The sequence below is a fragment of the Micropterus dolomieu genome, linkage group LG17 (assembly GCF_021292245.1).
Source record: "Micropterus dolomieu isolate WLL.071019.BEF.003 ecotype Adirondacks linkage group LG17, ASM2129224v1, whole genome shotgun sequence".
Classification (NCBI taxonomy): Eukaryota; Metazoa; Chordata; class Actinopteri; order Centrarchiformes; family Centrarchidae; genus Micropterus; species Micropterus dolomieu.
In genome coordinates, this window is record NC_060166.1 from 6,944,768 (window position 1) to 6,972,417 (window position 27,650).

The 27,650-nt window shown below is 39.8% G+C and overlaps 1 protein-coding gene across 2 annotated transcripts; it reads left to right on the forward strand.

Annotated features, from left to right (window-relative positions):
- Positions 1 to 1,495: 1,495 nt before the first annotated feature.
- Positions 1,496 to 19,737, forward strand: zbtb44 (zinc finger and BTB domain containing 44). 2 transcript variants are annotated; one of them, XM_046073741.1, is made up of 6 exons: positions 1,496 to 1,770; positions 5,666 to 6,772; positions 9,800 to 9,884; positions 10,416 to 10,567; positions 12,866 to 13,166; positions 16,103 to 19,737. In XM_046073741.1, exons 2-6 carry the CDS (start codon positions 5,704 to 5,706, stop codon positions 16,518 to 16,520), a joined length of 2,025 nt encoding a protein of 674 aa, XP_045929697.1. In that variant the 5' UTR covers positions 1,496 to 1,770; positions 5,666 to 5,703; the 3' UTR covers positions 16,521 to 19,737. The 2 variants fall into 2 exon arrangements, with proteins under 2 accessions (XP_045929697.1, XP_045929699.1); XM_046073743.1 differs by having other exon boundaries at positions 12,866 to 12,949; positions 16,103 to 16,275.
- The last annotated feature ends 7,913 nt before the right edge of the window (positions 19,738 to 27,650 follow it).

Genomic DNA, 27,650 nt, shown 5'->3' on the forward strand with positions numbered 1-27,650 from the left:
ACTTTAACGTTTAAGAAACTCTAATAAGGTTTCTACACAGTCTCAAACTCTGCAGCCCTTCCCCTGGTTATATAAGTCAGTCTTTCCAACACAGTACAAGATGCCATCTCCTTTATCCACACATATATCGAGGGCACATCCAATTTGTTCCAAGACAGCAATCATCCTCCTAGCCTGCAGGAGTCCGAAGTCAATTAAAGTTAACTCTTTAGGATTGACAATAAAGTTTTTTGGATATAGACCAAGTATACATATTCCCGCCTGGTGAAGTATCTTCACTCCAACAATCTCAGATAAAGTCGGAACAACTTCTTCCCAATATTTTGTTATTTTTGGGCAATCCTATACGCAGTGATACAGAGTACCCTTTCCTTCCAAGCACTTAATGCACGTGTCTGGCACATCAGGGGACCATCGGTTTAACCGGGGTTATGTATGTTGTCATCAACCATCTGTATTGTAATAACTTCATTCTAGAATAACTATTATAAAATAGGAAACAAAATCATCCATCCATCCATCCTCAACCGCTTATCCTGCGTACAGGGTTGCAGGGGGGCTGGAGCCAATCCCAGCTGACTTTGGGTGAAAGGCAGAGTACACCCTGGACAGGTCACCAGTCCATCGCAGGGCCACACATAGACACACAACCACTCGCACTCACATCCACACCTAAGGACAATTTCAGAGGCTCCAATTAACCTAGTCTGCATGTCTTTGGACGGTGGGAGGAAGCCGGAGCACCCGGAAAAAACCCACGCAGAACATGCAAACTCCAAACAGAAAGGCCGGGGTAACCGGGGTTTGAACACGCGACCTTCTTGCTGTGAGGTGACAGTGCTAACCATATGAACAGCAAATTATTTTTTTGATTTCTTTTAGGAAGCAGCCAAGTTAAAATAAGTATCATAGATACTCAAAAGTAAAAGTCATCTTATAGAAGACAACTGTTTTACTTTACAGATAACTGTAAAGTAAAACATAAAAACCTTCAAGATATCCGTAATTCTATTAGTGAATAGCATCTGGCACCCATTTTTGTCTTGAAGGTAAGAAACAATTAATATGTAAATTAGCAATTATAAGAAATAAATAAAAAATTAAGAAACAACATAAATATGACTATTTCTGCAGCCACAGCAAATATTCATATTACACAAGAAACAAGACAACTGAATATACAGGAAGTTAAAAAATTCTAAAAGTCTGAGGCAATATGAACACATTGCATGTTCTAGTGTACCACAGAGCTGAGGTAGAGATAAATAATAATTTCCAAAATTCTGAATACACGAAACGTATTTACAGCACGTCACAGATTTGTGCGTGTTATGAATAGATTAACAGGTCCACAGAGGGTCATATAAGCTGCATGTGAATGAATATAAACAGTGGGAATTCCTGAGCAGTGTTGTTCATGTTGCTGAATGTGAGACTTCCTGTTTCTTACAGTACAGCACCGTGAGAGATGCGCGTTGCATTGTGGGGATACAAATACAGCGCAGAAAGGACAGCGGGGAGCACAAAGGAATGAAAACAGCACCTCGAAAACTTTTAACTTCAGCTTGTTGTGATGTGAATACATCCGTGTGTTGATTAAACTGTGAGTTTTGGCGACTGGCAGGCTGACAACTGCCTGAGAAGCGCAGGGAATGTGAGTGGTCGGAGTGAAGCGGCAGGGCGCACCGCTGTCTCCGACTATCGCTGCTTTGTCAGCTGAGCTGGTTGCATCCCGAGGCCCAGCCGTTATCACGGGCCTTATCCCAGCAGGTAAATTCCCGTCGTAACGTCTGTCTGATAACAGTAACCTCGCTGTGAACACTTTACTAGTCTGTTGTCTCTGCACTGATAGGGGCAAAGGTACTAACTAATAGTACTGTGTTGTGTCGGCTAGCGCTAGCTTGATAGCGAAAGGTAGTTAGCTAATGTGCAGCAGCTGCGTCGACGGATCTAGGGTTATCAACGGCCAAACCGGAAATGGCGAATTCGGCTTCAAAATAATTGTGTTGAAATTGAATGACATATGTTTGATCATTAAATGTTATGGTTTGTGTGGTGTTATGGTTTAATGTATATATCAATAAACTGCAACGCAAAACTACTGAATGTATTACAGAATATAACTATTTTTGAACAGAACAATACGGGACAGTCGGTAGGGGTTGACAACAGATGATAGATAAAATGGCCTTATTTTAAGTTTGAATACTACACAAATCGTTGGTAAAAATATATAGGCAATGAAAGCGACCATTCAGTTTTAGTGCATTATAATGATTGAGTGCGACGCTATTCATTTAGATTGCACTGTCAGTTTATTTATTTTACTTTGACAGATGAAATCGGATATACTTTTCATCTACTGGCTGACATGACGTATGAACTTGACACCGTTAGCTAGTGTTTGCTAAACTGTGATTGTTGATGCAAACATGTTTGATCAGCAGTTTGTTCATTAGATTCTTAGCCCCCATGCCTTACACACAGCCTTTCTGCTTTTGGTGTGGACGTTCAGCCCGGCGCTTGTGGTCACTTGTTAGTAACGTTTCGTGATGTAAACAGAGTAAAAGTACCAGGTTGAAGGCTACGCCTCCTCTGCCCTATCGCCATCATACTTTTTTCTTTTTGATGAATTTGAGTACTTTGTAACTTGTTGCTGACTCTTAAGTTACATAACTATTGATAGATCAGTTGATCTATAAGTATTTACAATGTATATTACTAATAAATGGTCCAATAATGTATTCAAATTGCTTATTTTGTCTGACACAATAAAGAAAACAAACCAAAGGTGTTGTAAATGTACAATAACGTGAAAAAGAAAAAATCAACAAGTCCTCACACCCGTGACGCTATAACCAGGAAGAGGTTATTATTTTTCTTGGTGAATTCATGATCAAAATAGTCATTTATTGTATGATTTTTTTCCCCCCTATCAAATCAGTAGATTTACTGTGAGGCACGTTTCTTATTTACAGAAATGATGTATATTTGAGCCACCACATGGCTGTTAAGATCTACCATTCTCTTTAACTTGAGCATTTGACCAAGGATCAATAAAGTTATTAGACTAATTTGCTGGAAAAGGTCAAGGTACAAGGTAGATTTATTTATCATTTTACAACACAGGGATGTATAAAAAGAGTTGTAGTTCTTTTTCTGTTATATACAAAAATTGCATACACTTAAATGGCTGGATAATAAAGTCATAAAAATAAGACAGTTTACATGGTGCAGTGCTGTGGATGTATTTAGCCAAATCGAGCACCCTATCCCACATAGTGTATACGTACAGTGGCCAACTTTCGGATTAAATACCCTATATAATAATAATAATATGAACCTCTTTATCTTATATGAAAATATTACATTCACAAAACATTTCAAAATAAATCAAACATTATATTGAAGCATTATATAGTCTGAAGAATTTAAAACAGTTGAAATGTATAAAGACTTAGCTAATTTTCTTTAATATATTTGTTGCTTGTTACGTAATCCCCCTGTGTATCTAGTTGTGTCATGTTCTATTATTCTGTCGTTTAATGTAGGCTATTTTGTTTTGGCTGAAGATTTGAGATGTTCATATGAGATATTCATATCAGATGAATACGATTCAATAAAAACAACAGTTGTATTGTCTATCAGACAAGAGCATTTTTTTATTAAACACAATATAACCTTTGGGCTACGTTGTTAACCTGTGAATGGTGATATGAACTGTAAGTGTAGTTTTGGAATTTAAATATCCTACATGTTAACCGCCAAGTCACACGGAACTCATATTTGAAAGAAAGGTCCCCCATCGTGCAGCAAAGGCTGTTAGACACCTTCAGGTCGGCATCAGTGCTCACTCGGCATTGGAGAGTTTAACAACCCACTACCACTCCACCCTCATTGGTTTCGGATAGCACTCAATGTGGTGGATCCTCCGTGCAGAGTGGAAGTAGTTAGGGAGAGGGATTAGCAAGCAGTTTTGGAAAGGCCCTTAGTCCGATGGAAGAAGCTACTCTGGAGTCTGGTGGTGCGACAGCGTCTCTTCCCTGACAGCAGCAGGGTGAACAGGCTGTGGCTGGGTGGGTACTGTCCTTTAGTATCCTTTGGGCTCTGCAGGCAGCTCACCTCACTGATGCTCAGGAGATAGGTACCAATGATCTTCTGAGCGGTATTAATCACCCGCTGCAGAACCCTCCGATCCTGGGCCGTGCACATCCCATGCAAATTTGTGATGTTCCCAGTCAGTTCTATTGCTCGTCTGTGAAAGTTAATAAGAACTTGGCATGGGAATTTCACCTTCTTGAGTTTCTCAAACTTCACAACGGAGATCTCTCGATGCCGGGGGTTGCACTCATAGGTGTACCACATGAACAGGAGGGGGCTGAGCACACAGCCCTGGGGGGATCCGATGTTGAGCTCTAGAGTGAAAAAGGTGTGACCGCCGATCGGAACTGACTGGGGTCTGTTTGTGAGGAAGTCCAGTATCCAGTTCCAGAGTGCTAAGTTGTTGAATGCTGAGCAGAAGTCAACACACAGCATGTAGGTGAAGTTTTTCTCAAGGTCTGTGAGTGGAGGACAGTGGAGATAGCAAAGTATTTGTTTTTGTAGAATGATTTTATATATTCTCTCTAAGAGACATACATTATGCGTGTGTAGTGTGTGTGTATGTATGTATTATTATTTTTAAATCAGACTTATTGGATTTGTATTCATCACTGCTCTGTCAAGTTCATGTAAACTTTATGAACATTCTTTTTTTGCCAGGAAGAACTTAATAGAGATCATGTAGCCAAATACTTCTCCTACAGGAAATATTTTAGCCTTGAGAAAACCCAATGTTAGAATTACAGCTCTGTTCTCATAGCCCTGTTTGCTGGTACAGGCAAGACACTCTCCTGTTGCAACTCCACAGCCCAGATCTATAATTCACGTTGCCTTTACTGGGCCAACATAGCCCAAGAGTATTTTCCTTTGGTCTGTGTGTGTGTAAAGGGGAGCGCGCTCTCCCTGCGAGAGCCCCTTCACTTGAGCTTTTGTTTGATGGAAAATCTCATGCCTCAGAGAATCCACATGTCTCGCAGACAGCTGCTGAGCATCCTGTAGTGCACTGGCCTCCACATGGGTCTGGCTCGCATCGCTGCGCATCTGCTTTGATTGTTGTTACATAACTTGGCATTTTGTCCTCCGTGCTCCCTACCCTGCTTTCACCCCCCCTTACCTTACCTACCCCTCAGAGAGTACCTTAGTATTTCTCTACTTACACCCTCTGCCTTCCACAATGTGCTTCCTTTGTTTCGTCCTGTCCTTACCATGGGACTAGTGTTTTGCAAAGTGATATTTGACATCTCATTTTGTCTATTTTATAATGGAGCGGTTCAGCGAGAGTCCAGTGTGACATTTGTTATTTAACACCTGATTATTGAACTGCTGGGACTTCATTTGTTTAGTTAGGTTAGACACATTGATAGTGCTATATACAAACAATAATGATGTAAAGTACTTGACACATAACAAAGTTTGGAAAACATTTTTTATTAACATTGATCCATTTTCTCTCTTTTCCTTCCAGAAATGGATCAGGATTGACTCCTGAGACACCATTCATATGGTTTAGTTTTTGCAAACTGAAGTGACGCGTTTTGTATTTTTGTTTTCTATCTCTGTGCAGGACGCATTTCCTGTACAAAGTCAGAAACTGACTCCAACATGGGGGTCAAAACCTTCACCCACAGCTCGACCTCCCACAGCCAGGAGATGCTCGATAAACTCAACGCTTTACGCAACGAGGGTCACTTATGTGATGTTACGATCCGGGTCCAAGACAAGCTCTTCCTGGCCCACAAAGTGGTCCTGGCCTGCTGCAGTGAATTCTTCCGCTCTAAACTGGTGGGCCGACCAGAGGAGGAGGACAAGTTTGTGTTGGACCTTCATCATGTGACCGTTAGTGGCTTCGCACCTCTGTTGGAATATGCCTACACGTCTACCCTCTCCATTAGCACAGAGAATATCATCGACGTTCTGGCAGCTGCGAGTTACATGCAGATGTTTGCTGTGGCCAGCACATGTTCAGAGTTCATGAAGTCCAGTATTTTGTGGAGCCCTGGTAACAACAACAACAACAACAACAACATGATGGCAGATAAACCGCATGAATCAGCACCAGAGAGCGCTTCATCAAACTGTGCCCTGACGCCATTGGACGGCAGCGTGTCACCTGTTTCGTCTGACTGCAGTGTAATGGAGAGAAACGTTCCTATATGCCGCGAATCGCGAAGGAAACGCAAAAGCTTTGTAACAATGGCATCGCCTGAGAGTCCACTCAAATGCACTACACAGATGGTCACCACCTCCCCTCAGATACCCAATCCATCCCCTTCATTCTCAGACAGCACAGCCCAGCCCGTGGAGTCCTCCCTGGCCTTCCCATGGACCTTCCCGTTCGGTATCGACCGAAGGTTCCACTCAGATAAATCAAAGCTCCCGGAGAGCCCTCGTTGTTTAGAGCAAGGCGCCCCTGGGACCTCAGAGGTGGTAGTCGGCCGGCGGCTCAGTGACTTCCTTACGTGTGAGAGCTCCAAGGCGGTGTCATCGCCAGTACCGGCAGAGGAAGAAGACGTGAGGGTGAAGGTGGAGCGTCTCAGCGATGAGGAGGTCCAAGAGGCATCCTCGCAGCCAGTCAGTGCCTCCCAGAGCTCGCTGAGTGACCAGCAGACAGTGCCAGGGAGTGAACAGGTCCAAGAGGAGCTACTCATCAGTCCACAGTCGTCCTCTATAGGTGGGGCTATTCTCCTTACCTAACTGATCCACAGCATTTAGAACTAACTGCTCGCCTAACCTCTCACCCCGGACATTGATTGTCCAAATATAGCTTAGATTAACAACAAGTTCAGTCTTTGGATCCATCAACATGTTGAAGTAGTGTGCTTGCGACTGTAGTCAGAGCAATACTCCTATATAAAATGTTTGTAGGGTCATGGCTTTTTTTTAGCCACTGCAAAAGCAGAAATGCAAGAACAGTAGTGTAAGAAATGGATTACATTTATCTGACGCTTTTATCCAAAGCGACTTACAACTGCTATATATGTCAGAGGTCGCACTGGATGTGTCACAGGGGGATTGAACCCAGGTCTCTCACACCAAAGGCATGTGTCTTATCCACTGCACCATCAGCATTGTTTGTCAGCTGTAAACGTTAGCATGTCTAGCGTCTCTTACTTACAGTATTAACCAATAGCAACCCTCCGAAGGCAAGGGGCATGTTTATTAGCCAACTACCTAATTTAATAGGTTTAAAGGTTCCGTTGTTGATAATTGACATGCTTGGATCAATTGCTTACGTTGGAAAGCCTTATGTTTGCCAAGTTTACTAGGATTTACAGTGTTATATCTGCTCATTAGCTCACATGGAGATATTGACTATACGTATGTAACATTAATATTTGTATTAACGATCTAAGCAGCTTAGAAGCAGCTAAATCGGGCGACCCCGCAGGGTTTAAGAGGTTTTATACATCCAAAGAACTTCTATAAAAACCAGACCAGGCTGAAGTTTGAAGTTTTACGGTATGTGTCATGCGAGGCCGTAAAGCGTAACAGTTATAGAGAGGGACAGGACTTAGCAAACGGTCAATTAATCCTGCATGTGTGATTTGTTGTCTTAAAGAGGTCATATTATGCATTTTGGCTTTTTCTCCTTTATTGAGTTATACATCTTTTTTGTGCATGTAATAGGTTTGCAAAGTGAAAAAGTGTTCCCGTCTCCCACAGAAACACTGCTCTGAACTGCCTGAAAACAGCACGTTTGTAGTTCAGCCTTATGCCGACGTCACAAAAAACATGCATCATAATGCTCGTCTAGCAGCTAGTCCGACATGCCCTCAAAAACACAGCTGCAGCACACAGTGACAAGACGTCCGCCTGCTGCCTCTCCTCTCCCGTCCAAACACTAGCTACCCTCCAGGCAGTCAATGGACATAAAGTTGTTACTGTGATGTAGAGACAGCCTAGTTAAAACTAGGGCTGCAGCTAACGATGATTTTAGTACTCAAAGCTTCTGTAGATTATTTCATCGATTTTAAGAAGTACTTTTGCTTGGTGGCGGCTCACGCTGACTACACGACTTTCAGCGTCGGCTGATGGCCATGCTGTTCACACTACACAACTTGCCGTCTTGTGACGGGAGTCTTGAAGTCGTTGTGGCGTTCACACTACGTGACTGATTGGTGACGGGGTCACACACTACACGAGCTGACAGCGGCTGTGTCACCCGACGCTGGTCTCCAAACCACGTTTTGTCAAGAAAACACGTGAAATAAAGACAAAGAATCTGATTGAAAGGATGGATTAGCACACGCAGGTAGCAGGGATTTTCTGGAGGGGAGTTAAAAGGTGTAGCCGCCCAACACCCAGTTAACTCATGACTGTGAGGTTACAACTCACGGCCCAAAATGGAGAACAACAAACGCACGTGTGCACATTTTCAGCTGAGGACTGCAGATTACTTTGGCTAGCCTTCAACTCAACAATCAATCATGATTTCAGTTTAATGCTAAAGTTGCTGTTACTGTTACCTTGTCTATGGTCCGCTGGCAGAACACCGGGTGCTTTCTTATCAGGTGCCGTTGTGCTGTTGCCGAGGCAACAAAAGTTTCGTTTTATGGTGGACGGACGGTAACATTACAGAGTTGTTGTTTTCCATACTTTGAACACTTTCTTCTTTGTCCCTCGCTATTTTCTCTCTCTTCCTCCACTTTGCAAACAGCTCCATCATAATCACGCCGTGTTCACAGCGTAAGTGCAATGTGCGACAGTAATAAATGTCCGTGCAAAACAGTGTGCTGTATAGTTATATGGATTAAACAAAGCCTCAATGCAAAGAATTTGCGTCGATGCATTTTAGTAATCGATTTAATCAATGAATCGTTTCAGCCCTAGTTAGAACGTTGCCTATGAAAGATCAGTCTGTTACAGATTAATAACTCACCACTCTGAAACTCTTGCTTCAGTCTACATTGCTAAGCTGGTATGGGGAACATATACAGCTGAACCGAAACCATGTTTACCGTTTTTTAAGGGCCCGCCCTTCTCTGCTTCTGATTGGCTAGTAGTAGTAACTAGGTACTGTGCATGTGCAACTCCCAACAAAGATCTTGTAGAGGTGAGATGCATCACTCCACAGCTGAAATGGAGCGTTCAACACAGGGTGAAAAGAGGAGCTGCAGCAATGTTCAGTATGACAGAAATATAGTGTTTTTTGAAACTGAAACCATGTAAACCTGTTCTGGTACAACCCCTAAATAAAATGATGAACCTGGAAATGAGCATAATATGACCTCTTTAAAGAATAAATACTTCACCGTTAGTAAGTTACGTGGATAAAATATAGTGTGTTAGTGTTATTGTATCTATCACCGTTATGATAATAGAGGCTCTGTGTCCAGTTAAAACTGTTGTTTTCTAAAACATTGAATCAAACCTGCATCACCCAGCCATCACAGCTGCCTACCTACCTACAAGATTTTTATTTGTGTTTGTCTCAGTGGAAAGTTTTATTGTCTAGTGGCCCAAATATAGTTTGAAAGCCTTGTCTGCCCTGCCATAAATAAAAAGAAAATGGAAACATTCGTCATTTTTTCCTAAACTGCTGAATAGCACAGTGAATTGGATTACACCAGTATCAATCCTTAAATATGGGATTATCAAAGACCTACAGTATATTAGTCTCACCCCATCCAAGGTGACATCTGTAGTCATAAATTCAGCAGACATCTACCATATAAGTCATTTTTCTTTCTCCTTTAAGGGTCGATGGATGAGGGAGTGTCTGAGGGCTTGCCGTCAATGCAGAGCACCTCTAACACTGGAGGACATGCAGAAGATGATGAAAGGTACCATGATTTGTTACAACTTGCAACGAGGCAAGTCATAAGCAGTAAAGGATATACAGACACAAACCTCATCACTGGGTGTCTGAGCCACACCTGTTTGGATAATAAATGTAGACGTCATGTTGAAAAGACACGATGCACTATAATATAAAGAATGCCGGTTGCATTTTGTAAAAGCCTCGAGCCACAAATGCGTGATAAATTTTATGTGAAAGCAAACGTGGCATCTAACTGGCAATCTGTGCACGTCAAACACTTAAAAAATGTAATGCATATCCCTATCATCACTAACATCTCAGTGTTGAAAGTTCTTAAACATCTTACGACATTTTTTAGAATATACCAGTCATTTTACCAAACTCATAGTGGGGGCTTCTTTCCCCTTAGCAATCTTTTATGTGCAAGGAAACAAAGAGATTACTACACGTCAAGGTAGTAGTATTCATATCGGGACAGCTTCATTTTTGATGAAAGTAAGGGCTCATACAAGCTTGAATATCACTTTCATGTTTCCTCTATTTTGTGTTTCAGGTTAGAAGGTATTCAGTATCCATACCACCTCTATATCAGCCCCTCAGCCAGGCCCGGCACCAATGGCCCCGACAGGCCCTTCCAATGTCCAACCTGCGGAGTCAGATTCACGCGTATTCAAAACCTGAAGCAGCATATGCTCATACACTCCGGTACGTGAAATGCTATGTAGCGGTTAATGTAGTCTTCTTTCATTTTCAAACCTCTAGTCTTCAGCTCCACTAAAGCTAACGCTCGTGTAATTTGTAAAGATTTGTTTTCACATACTGTAGATTAAGGTTGTTTTTATCTTTATAACTGTAAAAAAGCCAAATTGCATTCACTGTGATGTAATGTTCTAAAAAAGGAAAAAGGGTGGAAAAAAACTCCATGCTGGTTAACAGGATGTGTATTGTACATATTTGGAAATTCAGAGCAAAGCATGCCTGTTATTATGGTTTGGATGTTCTGTCCTCGCTTATTTTTAGAACATGTAGAAATCGTACAAATGAACATGTTACCGCGCGTTACTCATTATAACTGTGGGATTTAATTTTGCATTTGAAATGTTTAGTTGCATCAGAAGTTAAGTGAGCTTGTAAAACAATGCCATAAGTTAGTTTTGTAGCCTAGCAAATGTCCTGGGATATAAATGTCTATATTTATGTTTTTTTCTGTCAAGATGGGGTGCTGAGTGTACATTACTGAGAAATAAAATGAACTTTTTTGATTTTTGGAAAATGGCTGTAATGAAACAAAGAGTGAAAAATTTAAAGGGGTCTGAATACTTTCCGTACCCACTGTAGATATTTGTACCTTGCATTTATTGGCCATTTTGTTCATTGTTGGTTTATTTTTATTACTGTGGGAAAGTATTTTTACATGTGAAAATATGAACAATGCAGTTACAATTGAATTTGACAGTAGAAATACTTCAGCTGTCCAAACATCAGATTTTCTTGTCACTTCTGTATCAAAGGACAAAGGCTTTTGTACTCAACTATCATATATAGAGAAATCCACTGTGGAAGAGGCGCTTGCCTTCAAACATCGGCTGGGATGGGGAACAGTCCAGAATTGATAGAGGAAATGGTGCTGAGGCACTTGCATGTCTGATTTAAGAAACATGAAACATAAGTGAAAATGATAGATTATGCTTAAAGAAGAAGCAGCGCTGCTTGTTGAATCAGTTGGGGTCCATCCTTTACATTAACACCACATCTTCAATCAATTTGGAGACTATTGACTCAGTAACAGGAAGGCATGGAGCAAGTAAATATACACATATGTCAGGAAATGTTACTTAGTTGCAACCTTTTTCCTTTGGTTGTCTTCGAGATGTTTACAGACCTTTGCTGGAGTATATCTCTGGAAATTTGGAAAAGAAAAACCTGTTTATACAAGGCCATGCAGTTAAAACAGCAAAACACGAGACTTTCAATCTCTCTTAGCTTACCTCTCAAGATAGGGTAGTAGCATAAACTTACACATGGGGAATAAAATATTGCGTTAACTGGTTCCCAGTAAATCTGGGGATTAAATTACTTTGGTATGGATAGTGGAACCATAATTTTTTTTAGTCTTAAGTGTTTGCCCAAGGCAAGATGGGATAGATAGATAGATGGAAAGACAGTTAAGACAGTTGAAGATACTTGAAGACGTTTTTCCTCTCCAATCCAAGAGGCTTCCTCTTCTCATCGTATCTCCAATCAAGTCCAGTTTCCCTGGGGTGATTAAAGTAGTAGTCAAATTTACTGAGGAGTTGGTATTACAAAAGGGAAAATAATGTCTTTACCTTGCTGTGTAAAAATGAGTTCAGAGTAGGTTCTTTGAACTTTTAAAAGATTTAAATGTATAAACAAAGTAAAGCATGAGTCAGTGGGATTCACGCAATATGACTGGGGTTACAAAACGTGTGTTTTGGTTTTCCAAATGTAGTGTGAAAAGGTCAGGTGAATCCTGTTGAATCTGTCATTGAATCTATTTTGGTAGGTAGTTGGTGGGAGAGACTTATTCTAGCGCTAAAATTCGAAGAACTTAAACTTTTTACTAGATCGATTACATATTTACTGTTTAGCTAAATGACCACATGTGTGTTTTCCCCCCTTGTTTTAAGTAAGTGGATTGTATTTCGTAAGTGTTTTAGTAATTTTGAGATAGAAGATTTGACAAGAGATTCATTAGACTTTGAGCTTAACAAAGATCTGTATATTTACATTTTGGAGCCGCTGTATCTTCTGAGCCACAGTTGCTAATGGAAATCTAAATAAAGGGTTGAATGAGTTGCAGTACCTTCAACTTGTATAAAGCTAAGTGATGAATGGAAGAGGCTTTTTGTTCAGGACATTCTGGGAAACAGTGATTTGAAACAACAGTTAACGCTGACTTTGTTGTACCCACACACAGATACTAAGGCTTTTGTGATGCTAATATACAGATCAGCTGAACAGTTTTTCTTCCTCTTCCTCCAGGCATTAAGCCTTTCCAGTGTGACCGCTGTGGGAAAAAGTTCACACGGGCCTACTCCCTAAAGATGCATCGGCTGAAGCACGAAGGTAAACGCTGTTTCCGGTGCCAGATTTGTAGCGCCACATTCACGTCCTTCGGTGAATATAAGCACCACATGAGGGTCTCCCGACACATAATCCGCAAGCCGCGGATTTACGAGTGCAAAACGTGCGGCGCCATGTTCACCAACTCTGGCAATTTAATTGTACACCTGAGGAGTCTGAACCATGAGGCATCCGAACTAGCAAACTACTTCCAGAGCAGGTGAGGAGTCTGGGGGCGCTGACCCCCATCATTTACTCAGATCTCACCTGGATCAGAAATAACTTCAGTTTAGATTCTAATACCTGAGGTTCATTTGATCATTTTTCCTTTAATGACTTTGGTTGTGTAAAATTATTTTTGAGATGATTGCAATTGATTTGAATGCTCAGATCAAGTGTACCTGAAGTATTTGACTGTATTTATTGGGGAGTTTTAATTTCACATATTTAAAGGAATAGTTAGACATTTAGGAAAAAATGCTTATTCATTTTCTTCCCACAAGTTAGATGAGAAGATTGATAGTACTGTCATATGTGTTTTGTAAATGTGTAGCTGGAGCCAGCAGCCGGTTAGCTTAGCTCTGCATAATTACTGGAAACTGGTGGAAACGGCTAGCCTGGCTCTGTCCAGCGGTAACAGAATATGCCAACACTGAATTGCTGTTTTTACATTGCCATTTCTGTATAGATTAAACAAACGACATATACCGTGTTGATTAGGGAGCTTTAGAGGTGCTGGTAGGTGGATTTTGTTCATATTTACCTTACAGACATGAAAGTGGTATTAACCTTCTTATCTAACTTTCAGGGAAGAAAGTGAAATAAGCGTATTTCCCAAATGGTTGAACTATTCCTTTAACAATCATCATTAAGAGGAGATGGCAAATACCCATCTCTGCTCTGTTTACTGACAAAATTCCACGAGATGTGAGTGAAGATTTGGGCTTTCAAGTATACAAAATTAAGTGACTTAAGTTTTTTAAATACACTGACGAACTGCCAATAGTAGAACCCTACTGTACAGTGTGTTTGGTCATACAATAGCTGCCAGACACAACTCTAATCATTGTGTCGTCTCTGTTTGTTTCTTTTTGAATGGATTTTCCTTAACAAAATAGAGTAGGTTGTTTGTTTTTGTCAGCAGCTCAGCCCGCAAGGCCACAAAGCCTCGTGAAAATCAGAACACAGTGTCTTTTTATAAAGTCGAGGAGTGTTTTTATTTCCCAGACTTTTCCACTTCTTAATCAACTCAAGCCCTCACAGGTCGGCAGGACTCAAACGGGCCATTGACTCCTCAAACATTTTATAGTAGAAGGTCTACGCCTGAGATCATAACAGTGTGGAAAATTCTCTTGCAATCCAGTCATACTCTTAACTTTTTTCTCACCATTCTCGGTCTTCACATAAAAAGATAATGTTAACTATACTGTATTTTTTTTAGAAGTTGCTGATTAGCAGACCAGGTTGTCAGATTCAGCGATCATCTTTGTCACTTTATGGACAGTTACACTTCACCATAACTATTTATTCTGGATACTGAGCTCTGATGAACTCTAGTTTACAACTGTGGTCACACAGTGCACTCATTTTAAAGGGCCTCTGTGATGGGAATTTAAATGTAATTCTGTAGGGTATTATTATCACATGAAGACAAAGTGAGACCAAGCCAGACTGTGAGTACTTGAGTGTATAGATCTATTTTCATCAAGAGTTGAGGCAAAAAGTACCTTAGTTACACCAGTTATGCGTCACATGCAAATAATTCGTATAGAAGCCTATGCATGCAATTATTATGTAATCACAGTGAAATGTTCTGACTTAATTTTAAATTGACAAAACATATTCTGGAACCAGGTGAAAACACATAGACCAGAATACAATGTAGCTACATTCTGTGTATTTCAGTTTAGATTATTGACATGTGCAACTCAGATCTGGAGAACCAAACTATAGCTGTTTCTGTCCCCACAAACCAGCCTTTGAGTGAACACAACAAATTCCCACATGTTTCTTGTGGCTGTTGAAATGCATTCTGAGAAATGTAGGAAAATTACTTACTGATGGAGAAAATCTGAAAACAATACTTCTTCACTAAACTACCAAATAAATGGTCTGTACTTGCATAAAGCGCTTTTACACTCCGTGACATTCACACATTGATGGTAGAGTCTTAGGTGCCAACTGCCAAATTTCAGAAACAGAAATTCACACACCAATTTGGGGTTCAGTATCTTAGACATGCAGAACCAGGGTATTGAACAGCCGATCTTCCAATCACTGGGTGAATTGCTCTACCTCCTAAGCCACAGCCGCCCACCTGGAAGTGCAACAAGAGCAGTAACTGATCATTATTGTCATTACCACTTCATATGCTGATTATTTTCTTTCTAATCGTTTGGTCTTTAAAATGTCAGAAAATACTGGAAAATGCCAAAGAACCCAATTAAATTTCTCGTTTTGTCTGACCACCATTCCAAAACCCAGAGATCTTAAAGACTGAGCAGCAAATCATCAAATCACACAATAAGATATCAAAATAGTTGCATTTATTTATTGATCAATTTTCTGTTTATCGACTAATCAAAAAATCAAGTAATCGTCATCAAGCTTGCCTAATTGTCAGATTTGATGCCGCAATCCATCATTACCGTTTGAAATTCTTTTGAGGCATTTGTGAGATTCATTTTTGGATCCTCCAAATATACCATATTTTATTTGGAAGGACGTCCCCCTCTGTGGGTTCAGTTTCAGCGTGGTCTGGGTAAAAATGATAAATGTCCAAAGCCAGCTCTAGCTCATTGTGTTCCTTGGTCTAAGGCCTGTCTGTCTACCAAATGTTCATATATTTTTGAGGTATCCAGCTAACAGACAGGCAAACTTGCTTGAAGACATGGAACATTACAGTTTGACAGTATTTGTACTGTCTACTGATTTAGGTTCTAGTCATCAGTGCTCCTTGTGTATGAAAGCTTATTTCCCAAAGTCATTTTAGTTACAACTTAGAAATCTCTTTTACACAAGACATCACTGAGCACATAGCTCTTATACTGAGGCATGTGTGAAAACAGGGCAATATTACATGGACAGTTCAAACGTGTGTTAATGTAGCAAATGAAAGGACATTGAACTCCTCTCATTCTAGTCTAATCTTTGCAGTGATTTCCTCGTGCCCGACTACCTGAGCCAAGTACAGGAGGAGGAGGAGGCGCTGGGAGTCCAATATGAGCTAGAGGAGTCCCAACATCACCCCGTATACCCGGGCAGCACCTCCGCCTCCACCACCACTGCGGCCTCGTCCTCCTCCTCAGTCCAGATGCCCGTCATCTCCCAGGTCTCCTCCTCTACCCAGAATTGCGAGAGTTCCTCCGGCTTCCTTTCTCCCGAGCCCCTGGATCCTCTGGAAGCGCCAGCCTCCCTCAAGATGGACGCCGATGAAACAGCAACTATGACAGAGGAGACCAAGATGGACAACAGTGTAGGAGGCAGTTCCCCAGAGGTGTTTGAAGAAGAGCAGCAGCAGCAGCAGCAGCAGCATGCCCAGGCCAAGGAGCTGGCTTCCATTACCATAGAGTGATTCAAGCCTTCTACTTGCCCATCATGTCTTATTTTGCAGTCATGTCATATGGGAATATCTGTTGAAACACCTTTGCGGCTAAAAGGGACAGCGTGGACATGGGCACATGTTAAACCTCCTCATGTGAAGCCATGAAGACGCCACGATTGAAGTTTTGCAAAGACTTCAGTGGCCTTGATGATGTTTTTCCACACGCAACACAGATGCACTTATATGAGTTGATGTTTTACACCAAACCAAATCCAGCAAAGCAAATGGTCATTTGTTTTGATTTCTTTGCCCACCACCAAATCTAAGTTTCAAAGTAGTATTTATCAAGTGAACAAGTGAACAGTATTTTTTAAGAGGGTTGTTTTTTCCCATATGACGTGAATGCAGAAGTAGCTAAAGTCATTTCTGTCTTGGCTAATTTGAGGTCTGTTAAGTACAAGCCTTGCCCTACTTTTGGAAAGTGCCTGAGAGTTACCATTTTAACAAAGCATCATGTAGAGGAAGAAGAGGTCTTGACTACAGTGATAAATCAAGCCTTTGCAAACTGAGCTAAAGATAAAAACATTGTATTTCATTTGTAGTGATAATGCTAGTTTGTATGGGCAGAGACTGTGTTATCCCGTCAGTGCCGTCGCTATAGGCAAACTGGTAAATGTCAATATTATCTATACTGCAATAGCTTGTACTGTAGTTTACTATTTGAATGCTGTGTATGTTGGATGTTGTGAAAAATGATATGTCAGGTGTGTGTATGTGCATTTCTTTTTATCTATATGAACACAGTACATTTCATTTTTAAATGTTTAAAACTTGAAATTATATTGACAGAGTATTCCCTTAAGAAGTTTGTGCAGTATATCATTTTTCTGACCTATTAGAAGCTATTTTTAATTAACGCTGTTGTTAAATCAAACCTCGCATCTCCAAAAAAACTAAACTTGGATAAGCACTGATGGAACTTTCAAAATCCAACCAAATAGATGATGGAATAAGGCTGAAACATGTAAAACAAAAAAATTCTAATTTGGAGTTACAAGGTTTTTCACAACTGCAGTGTTATATTCCCAAATGGGCTCTAAGATATGGTAATGTAGCATTTCATCCAAGTTGAAGTTAGGCCTGCTTGTCAAATGGCAGTTTCTTTCAGTTTTCACGTCAGTTTGTGTTATAAATATTGATATCTGACATGGCTGTCAAATTTTGGTCATCCTGATTTACCAACAGGTACACTGCTGATGTTCTAGGATATTGCATGACTGTTGAAGTGATGTTTCACTTAGGTACAACATGATTGTCTTTTTTTTAAGTTTTATCCTTGTGTGACTTTGTGGGAATATTAACTCAAAACATGTGGATTAACCACCAGCATTTCTTTTTCTTTACCTAAGTTGTTACAAAGGCGAATTCTATATTGTATTATATGACAAGTCCCCTTACTAAAAAAATTAAATTAAATAAAATTGGGAGAGGAAGTGATGCAGACAGATCATGATGGCTATCTGTGATGGCCAGTCAGAACAGATTGCAAGGCTGTTTGTTGGGTCTTGTGTGATAGTATTGCTTCAGAAGCAATAGGAACATTCTAATGTGTGAATTCAAATACTGTGAGTTGAATCATTATAAATGATAACTTAACTGTATTGTGTTAGGCAAGAGCTTATCCTTCACCTTAAACTGAAAACACAGTTTGGCAGTTAACATTTGTAGCTTCATTTTTCAATGTTGATTTTGGGTCAAACCTCCAACTCCTTAACTGTATCTGTATGCCAACATGGTTGTATTTGTGTACTTGGACATTGTTGTGCCTGTATTTTGAGAAGATAATGATGCCCGTGGTCATAATCCATGAGTTGAATGCTACTGACTGTGACTGGGTATCTTGTTCAGTGAAATGCTTTGTTTCTGTTGCCCCCTGAAAGTAGTACAAACAGCCAACATTTAGGATTATCACAGCAGGATGAAAGACCTCATACATACAGGGTTGATTGTAAATGTAATGATGAATATTGCTGTAATGAGGGCATCAATATTACCCTGTCCTGATCATTGAAATTCACTGAGAACCTGTCTTAAGAGTTTGCGTTAGCCTGCGCCATCCTATCAGTCACTTTGTCAAAGCTGTGCCATTTGCCCATTTTTATCTGGGTACAGTTCACGCTTTTTCCTCCAGGACCAAATGTTCTCTATCTCATTGGGGATTTGCCATGGCAATCAGTAATTGCACATATTAAAAGAAAGAGATAATCATTCTAAGTGGTCCATGCTATTTAGCAAAGGGGTCCTGCTGTTTCGCCCCTTAAAACACTGTACGATGTTGTGCATTAAGAGGCTAGCCTTAGTAAATGGACCTATTAACTCTAGTTGCACAATATCAAAATTTTAAAAAGTTTTCTATTCTCCATTTGTATGTCATGCTTTACATCTATCGTGTTCGGTGTCTGTATTCAAACAACTTTTTATAATGAAATGCTGCTGTTTGTTGAAACGCAAAAGTGCCCAAAATATTTTTGTGAACCAATGGTGTGCAATAAATGGACAGGTGGTGTTTTAAAAGTTTTGATTTTGTCTTTGGAATGGTGAATACTATATATTAAAAAAAAAGAATGTATAATTTTGTTTCATTCAAATGTGACTGAAGATGAATTAAATAGGCAAGGACCCCATTTGATCTGTGAAACAAGGAACAAAGCTTTGATATCAAACGGCTGGTTCTATTCAGCTCCTTTCTGTTTGTTTCTGAAGTTGCATGTTCATATCGTTCTGTGAAGTGGAGAGCATGTCTTCAGTTGGCGATGCGTTCTGTCAAGGCCTTATTTGTTGATGACTCTTCATCCAACTTAGTTTTGATCTGTTGTTGAGCATGCCCTCTTCTTTTCTGTATGTTATCCCTTTTTATGTGCAATGTTTTAAAATATCTTGATTACATACAGGACATGCCTTTTTAATGTACACTTGATGTTGTATATGTTTTCCAGTCCTTATGGTTTATTTAAAAGTAGGAAAATATAAGAAAAAAACATGGTAGCTCTTCATATCGGCATATATATTTTTGGTGACTTTTGTATTATGGTTGCTGTTTCATGGCATCTTTGGATATTCTTGTTAAATGTGAATAGAACAGCTTAGTTTGGGAGTATGGGGGGGCCTTGGTAGTCTTCACTTTGTGACTGTCTGCAGTGTTTGTATATATATATATATAAATAAATATACAGTATATACACTCATACCATGTTGCATATTCTTTGTACTGTAGGCTACTTGACTACAACCTGCTTTGAGACAGATGTTGTATTTTGTGTCTTTGATACTGTATTTAAACTGTAGTTTGGAGAAAGTGTACAAAAACATCCCGGATAGTAATGCAACCTGCACATTGTATAGGGAGAAATGACGTTTGTGGTGTTGAGTGTTTTAACTGGATCATACACAGTTGGCTGTTAAAAACTGACAAGACCACTCTGTATTTTAGAGTTTATGGTTGTTCTGAATATTTGCTAGTGTTCTGGATTTGCAGTCCTGTTATTAAAAAGAGACGTTTTTGTAAAAGCATACAATGTAAATAAAAAAAACAGTCAGAATAAGTCTAAAACTTGTCTCAAGTTATTTTTGTCACTAATATATATCTAAGTGTACTAGAAGTTTATTTGAGCACATTCTTTTTTTGGTAATATGCAACATTACTTATATACTCTACATCATAACAAGGCAGAGGTTGCGTTTTTAACGGTTGACAAAAAGCAAACAATGAAAAAGGAAAAAAGGAATTTCTAACTTTTTTTGAGTTTCTGAAATAAACTGCTAAGGGGGCCAGGACAACAAAAACCCTGCTAATAAGTTACCTACTACAGGTACAAATAAAGTAACCTGAACTTCTGTTTACAGATTTTCTATGCTGGCATACTTCCAGGAGACTGATTTTCCATTGAAGACAGTAATTAAAGGCTCGATTTTGAGATGGGGACCATCCTCAAGACAGTGCATTATCATATTGGTTCCTACTAGTTGCACGTGATCCCAAATGTTCAATAAAGTAACACAAACTAGTTTATACAACGTAAGCCTAGAGCTTTCAGAGAGCTCTGGGGCCCCAGGCAGGTGACTGGCTCGTCGCATGTTTTTTATTCATGAGCCCAAATAACCTCACTAGAGGTTAGGTCCGTGTTTCAAACTTTTCATTATGTTCTGATGTGGAGTGTGTGATTGATTGACATCATATTAATCATATTAAAATGGCCTCACAATTAAAATTGAAATTAACTGGAAACACACTGTGAAAGGGTTAAACTTCTTAGACAAAAACACAGATAGCACTGAAAAACAAGTTCATGGCTAGTTAAATAAGATTTTTCAACAGTAGGTTTACAGGTCGTCGTGGTAGCGACTGGTCAATCACAAGGTAGCCATGCCATAAAGAGTATCTATTTGTGCTGTATTGAAGAAGACTTGAAACTAGTGACTGAGACCATAACCTAATAAATCAAGTTAGAAGTAGGGTAATTTTGTCATAGACTCCAGTGCAATCGGACTTCTTTTTGCAGTGGAGTCGCGCCCTGCTGGCGATTAGAAAGAATATATGTTTATAGCACTATCACATTGGCTTCACTTTCCAGACCCGGGGGTTGCCGCTTGCTTGAGCTGCTACCCTCAAGCAGGAATGAGAAGCGGGCTAGAGAGGTCTGGTAAGCTCAATTCTTTCCAACTCCACAGCCCCATATTTCTCATTTTCAAATAAAAAGGCTTTATGCAACTTTTTTCACACATGCAACACCTGTAAACAGACTTGACATGTAAAATCGTTGGAGTTCCCTTTAAGACAGGTCTGAATCTATCCTTTGAGACTGATAAAGGATTTCAAGGCCAATCCTCATGGTTGCTTCTTGAAATGAATTGGGGGACACTTTTTCCCTTTATTAGATAGAAGACAGTGAGAGATATGAGATCAGGGGAGGGAGAGGTGATATCTTGCAACAAAGGTCCCAAGTTGGATTTAAACTAGGGACATTGTGATTGAATTAGTCACATCTGCATCACTCCTCATAATTATTTCTCATTTTGGAGTGTTTGTCATCTTGGAAGGCCAACACTAATGTCTGAACTGCACTCATGCTCTGTTGAATGAGTTGTGGCAAATGCTCTGGTCAACACTGATACAGCATAATCACTTATATGTATGAACAGTTCAACTCTTACAATTTAATATACAATTAGTAGGGGAGAGCGGGGTATGTTGTCACACTTTTCACACTGTCAAATATTTACTGAGCACCGTAAATCACAATGGTCATCACAAACATCTTGATGTCTTATCTGATTACGGAGCTGTAGACTGTTGAATAGAGAGTGTGCACTTGTGACAATTTAGCCCATCGGCAGTTGTCAATCTGGGTTATCAAACAGTTAGAACACTTAATTGTGAATATTGATTTCAATTTCAAACTTTAACCAGAACTAAAAATTGAATCAAGCCTAGAGAATTTGGAAAATAAATAATTTAATTCAAAACAAAAATGTTGGCAGAGCACACATTAAGTGGGACAACCTCTTTCTTTCAAATCAAACATTGAAAGTAGATCTGTGGTAATTGAATGTAATGCTCCTGATAACTTGCTTAAATTATAACTTCTTAACTAAACAGATGTGGTGTTTAAATACATTAATGCAACTCATTTTGCATTTTTGTATGACGTACATATGTCTCTGACTAAACAGACGTGTATTCAAAGTCACAGTTCTGGCACACATAAATTGCCTGGCTTGAGGTGTAAGCGTTGTGAGCCCATTTGTTGCATTTCACACACTTAAACCACATTTCCTTTGGAATACTGTACTGTCATCCACATAGATGAGGCCAAAAGAGATGTCAGCAGCTTATGTCAAAATCCTTAGCTGTACTTCTGATTTATTTGTTTTTCAACTTCACCTGCCTGACTGCCTTTAACATTATGTCAGGTGGTGTACTGCCATTCTCTGTCTTCTGTTGATAATTTTCTTCCTTCCTTCAAAAACACATTCCTCCTTGCAATTACAAATTAATTACAAGCATATTCGTCTACTACCCTTGTTGCCTAACTAAATTAATAACTGTATGACGTAGAGTGTGTGTGTGTGTGTTTGTGTCTACTAACATGCCTACGGTATAAGACCATATATGCCCTGTCATGAATTCAGTCTTTTCCAGGCATATGACTGCTGCTGTAAACTACAGTGTGTAATATTTTATTTACAGTATCATTTAATAATGGTGTCCTAGGTAATTACAGAATTTCACACAGTTTTTTGAGCATCTTCTATGTTTATTTGTACTGGGGCAAGTGATCACATGTGAGAAATTGCCCCAAAGTCATTGAGACAACTTGCCCCAAACTGACATGTGTACTAATGTTGGCAAAATCTCAAGGTTAGTTTAACATAGCACTTCTGCTGAAGTATCAAAAGACACGTTATTGTCTCCTCTACTTTGTGCAAAGTTATCATTTTGAACATTTATACCTAATAATGTTGGATTGCATAAAATGTAAAGTGCAAATATTTTACTTTTGAAGCAAAAAAATAATAAAATTGTGCTCACCTCAGACTGGATTGACCTTGACCACATGTGAACAGAAAGTTGAACATAGAAAAAGAAGATGATTTTTGACATAGAGCGTCTAATGTTGGAGTTATAAGCAGTGGGACAACTTACACACTAGACAACTTACCCCTCTCTCCCCTACTTTTTTAGTGTAGCTGTAACATTCTGGGAAAAAATAACCTTAATTACCATATCTGCAATAGCTTTGGTTAGGTATTTTTACTAGCTTTATTTGGATTAGCTTTGCAGCTATCAACACAGGAAACAACACTGCAGTCTGATCGCTGATATGTCACCATACACAGCTGTTTAATTGTAATGATACTTTAAATATTAGTTAAGTCTGTTTGACATTTTTATGTGGCGTAACAGAGAATCAGCCAAGAAAAGAAATACCTCAAGATTGAATTCTTTCACAACAACTGTAATCTCCATATCAGAAGCCACCTTTCGCCTGATGACCATGTTTGAGCTGTGACATAGGCTAAGCTTTGTTAATTAAAAAACTGTTTTTACATTCTATAATGTTACTTGTATTTCTTGTATAAAACATTTTACAAATACATTCTATATTTAATATGATTCCATTTAAAAAAAATCAAGTTAAGGCTGGTTTCAACCTTTTTTGCAATACGTCACTGTGAACATTATTTCCGACACACCACTTAACATGCTTTGTGTTGGTTTAAGTGTGTCCAACAAATGTACAAAACTCTAATTGTTGTACTGTTAACACAACAATCCAACAATAGCTAAATTTTGTCCAAGTGGGGAGTGTGATGAAAGAAATTTTAGCGCGGCTAACTGGTTACCATTGGCAGCTAAGCTACAGCAAAACTATCAATTAGTTGCATAAACTAAGTTGACCAGATATTAATAGTTTCTTCATCTAAACCTGTCTCTTAGACCTGATCCCAACAAGGCTGCTTAAAGAAGTTTTACCCTTAGTTAGCACTTCTCTACTAGACTTGATCAATTTGTCTTTATTACCAGGCTATGTACCTGTTACGAGCCCTCCCTTTCTGCCTGCTGTGGTTTCAGGGCTGCTTCCTTCAGCCTAGGTTACATATATCAGCCCTGTCTGATTGTCGATGTCTCTCTGCTAGCCTCCACATCTCCTGGTTTGGGTTTGTTTGCCGTCCTGTGTTGTTGTCAACCTTCATTGAAACATTTCTTACCCAACCATGTATTTCACTCACCACTGATGCCACTGATTATCACATTCCATCCATCCATCCCTCCATCATCAACTGCTTATCCTGCGTACAGGGTCGCATTGGGGCTGGAGCCAATCCGAGCTGACATCAGGCACAAGACGGGGTACACCCTGGACAGGTTGCCAGTCCATCGCAGGGCGATTATCACATTCCATGTTCTGTAAATTGTTATGTTGTTCATAGTTTGTTTAATAATAAAACCTCTTTTTGCAGTTTAATCTGTTTGGTCTCCCCCTTTCTGTAACATTCTCTGAGACGGGGTGTGACAGTACCACAGTACTTTGAAGTAGCTGTATTAAAACCTCTTGAGCCCACTCTTGATCCAGGGGTTTAGCCAACTATATCCAACCTATATCTACCCTTCCCTTTCTCAACATAGCGATAGTTTATTTGAGGATTTTCAGTCAGGATTTAGAGTGCATCATAGCACGGAGACAGCACTGGGGAAAATTACTAATGCATCTGACAAAGGACTTGTCTCTATACTTGTCTTGTTAGATCTTAGTGGTAAGTCTGGATTTAGGAAACAAAAGATCAACGTTGGAAAGTTTTGCAAAGTTCCACCTCCTTACAGCTATTGGACGCAACTTGGAATGGCCCAGAGCTCTGGGTCTAATTATACTTTTGTGGCGTCACAGGTGCGCTGCTAGGACTATCCTGTAAACTCGCAAGGTGCAGCCAGTTGCAACTCTGGGTCAGAATCATCTAATTTTAACACCTACATGTGAATAGAGTTTTGGTGTCAGTTGTCCTCTTGGGGGTTCTTTCTTTAAAGGATTTTAGCCAGGCTTCTGGAAATACATCATACATGCCCTAGTCAGGCTTGTGAGATGCATGCAGGCCCTTCCTTTGTTTTCTCATACTATCCTTGGTCCCAACACTATGATTGTGTTGCATAGTGTGGTATGCACAGCTAAATCATATTTTTCTAGGGAAGGCTCTACTTTCTTGAAGAATGCTGTTACAGAGGGCACACCAGCACGATGATGTTCTGCCACTGCTGTTCTTCCCCTGCTGCCAATGGAGAAAGAGGAATTACAAAATGTGCAGTGAACCATTGTGTCATCTTGACCTCAGCATATAAATGGAGATTCTCTCATTAGGCAGTCATTAAAATGGCATTTCCGTTTCTTGGAAAGAGCCATTGTACTGTCTGCTCTTCTTCACTCTTCTTGTTACTCTCTTAACTTTTTTCCGTCTCCTCCAATCTTTCTCCTCCTTTCTTCATTTGTTTTGTTTCTTCACTTTCTCCCTTTCCGTCTCTTTTCCTTTCTTTACCTTTTCTAAACTCTTCTCGCTTCACTCTTTTTACTCCCTTAATTTTCCTTTTCACTCTCTCCTTTCTCTCCAATCTTTAATAATAAATAATACACTATTTGATCAAATACATTGGTTCACAGATCCCCATAGCTTGCCTCATTTTTGTATTTTATCTCAAAAATGTTTGTAAAAATAAATTGGCAGGCTCTGTAATAACACACTTTATTAGTTACACCTTGCTAGTACCAGGTTCGACCACCTTTTGCCTTCAGAACTGCCTAAATGCTTCTTGGCATACTTGCAACAAGGTGTTGGAAACATTCCTCAGAGACTTTGGTCCATATCGACATGATAACATCACGCAGTTGCTGCAGATTTGTCGGCTGCACAACCATGATGTGAATCTCCCGTTCCACCACATCCCAACGGGTCTCGCTTGGATTGAGATCTGGTGACTGTGGAGGCCACTGGAGTACAGTGAACTCATTGTCATGTTCAAGAAACCAGTTTGAGATGATTTGAGCTGTGTGACATGGAGCATTATCCTGCTGGAAGCAGCCATCAGAAGATGGGAACACTGTGGTCATAAAGGGATGGACATGGTCAGCAACAATACTCAGGTTGGCTGGTACGTTTACATGATGCTCTATTTGTACCAAGGGGCCCAAAGTGTGCCAAGAAAATATCCCCCACACCATTACACCACCTCCACCAGCCTGAACTGTTGATACAAGGCAGGATGGATCCATGCTTTCATGTTGTTAATGCCAAATTCTGACTCTACCATCTGAATCGAGACTCATGAGACCAGGCAACGTTTTTCCAATCTTCTATTGTCCAATTTTGGTGAGACTGTGTGAACTGTAGCCTCAGTTTCCTGTTCTTAGCTGACAGGAGTGGCACCCGGTGTGGTCTTCTGCCGCTGAATTTTCCACATTCATGCACTGTCCACCAGTAGACACTTCAGAACACTAGTGTTTCAGAGATGCACGAAAGACTGCTCAGTGTGTGGAGCCATTGCTCCTGTGAATTGTGTAACGTGGCATTACCTATAAAATTCAAAAGTTGTAAAGCAGTCCACGGCACCAATGATGCCATATGTTAGATGGCACCGCTGTCTCTCTAGGAAAACAAAGCCTCAGACAGCACAAAATATTTATACCGCTAATCATGTGCTGTCACAGTGAGCAGCCTCTGAGCCATTCATCTGTTTCTTCTTCTTCTGCAATTTTGTTGATGAAATGTGAGTTCTTTCTTTGCAGATTTGATGACGACTGCCGCCAGAGCTAACTACTCTGTTTTTCTTTCATTTATGACAAAAACAACCACAGTTATTATGTCCATAAACATAGAGGGCAACACTCACTCTTTGGCTGAGGATATTCCTAACAAAGACACATGCATTTGGAATATGTTTAGAACAGAAAAGACTGTCAAGAAATGGCTGTGTAGATGGGTCAATATTTATAAATTGGTTGGTAAAGAGTAGCAAAAGAGATGTTACATAATTACATATTAAAAGTATTAAAGTAGATTGTTCTGTCAAGTTTCTGCTTTTAGTTTGTTTAAGTTACCTGTGGCTCTTACCCGATGGTAACATTTGGTTAAAAGGCTGAAAGTACAGAATTTTACAGCTTTAAGGCTTTAATATACTCAGTTACCATAACAATGCATTGTCCACCAATACAAATTATCTAAGAGTCACTGCACTCAAAATCCAAAGAGCCGAAGTCATGACATTGCATCTGGGCTAGCCTCTGTTCCACTAGCTTCTGTAACTAAATGCAATCACATTTCTTTTATCAGTCTGTCTGAAAAACCTAAGCGTGTTTAGGGCCCATATTCCACTAAGTACCTTGAGTTCCAGTTAGTGTTAGTGTCTTGTATTTTTCATCTGTTAGTATCTGTCTGTTTTCCCCTGCTGTTACTCTACCTGTCTATGTGCTTGATTAGTCCTGCTTGCACTCGTTCCGTAAACTGTCACATACGTATGTCAAAGGATTTTTTTTTTCTTACTTCTGGAACACAACCTTGAAGTTCTGTTTTCATTTCAGCTCGCTATTACATCCACATTGAATGATTCATGCTGAA

Excerpts from the sequence above, each read along its gene's own strand:
- zbtb44 (XM_046073741.1), top strand. The coding sequence starts at position 5,704 with ATGGGGGTCAAAACCTTCACCCACAGCTCGACCTCCCACAGCCAGGAG. Across the intron at positions 6,773-9,799 it reads TCCACAGTCGTCCTCTATAG|GGTCGATGGATGAGGGAGTG; the intron begins GTGGGGCTATTC and ends TTCTCCTTTAAG. Across the intron at positions 9,885-10,415 it reads CATGCAGAAGATGATGAAAG|GTTAGAAGGTATTCAGTATC; the intron begins GTACCATGATTT and ends TTTGTGTTTCAG.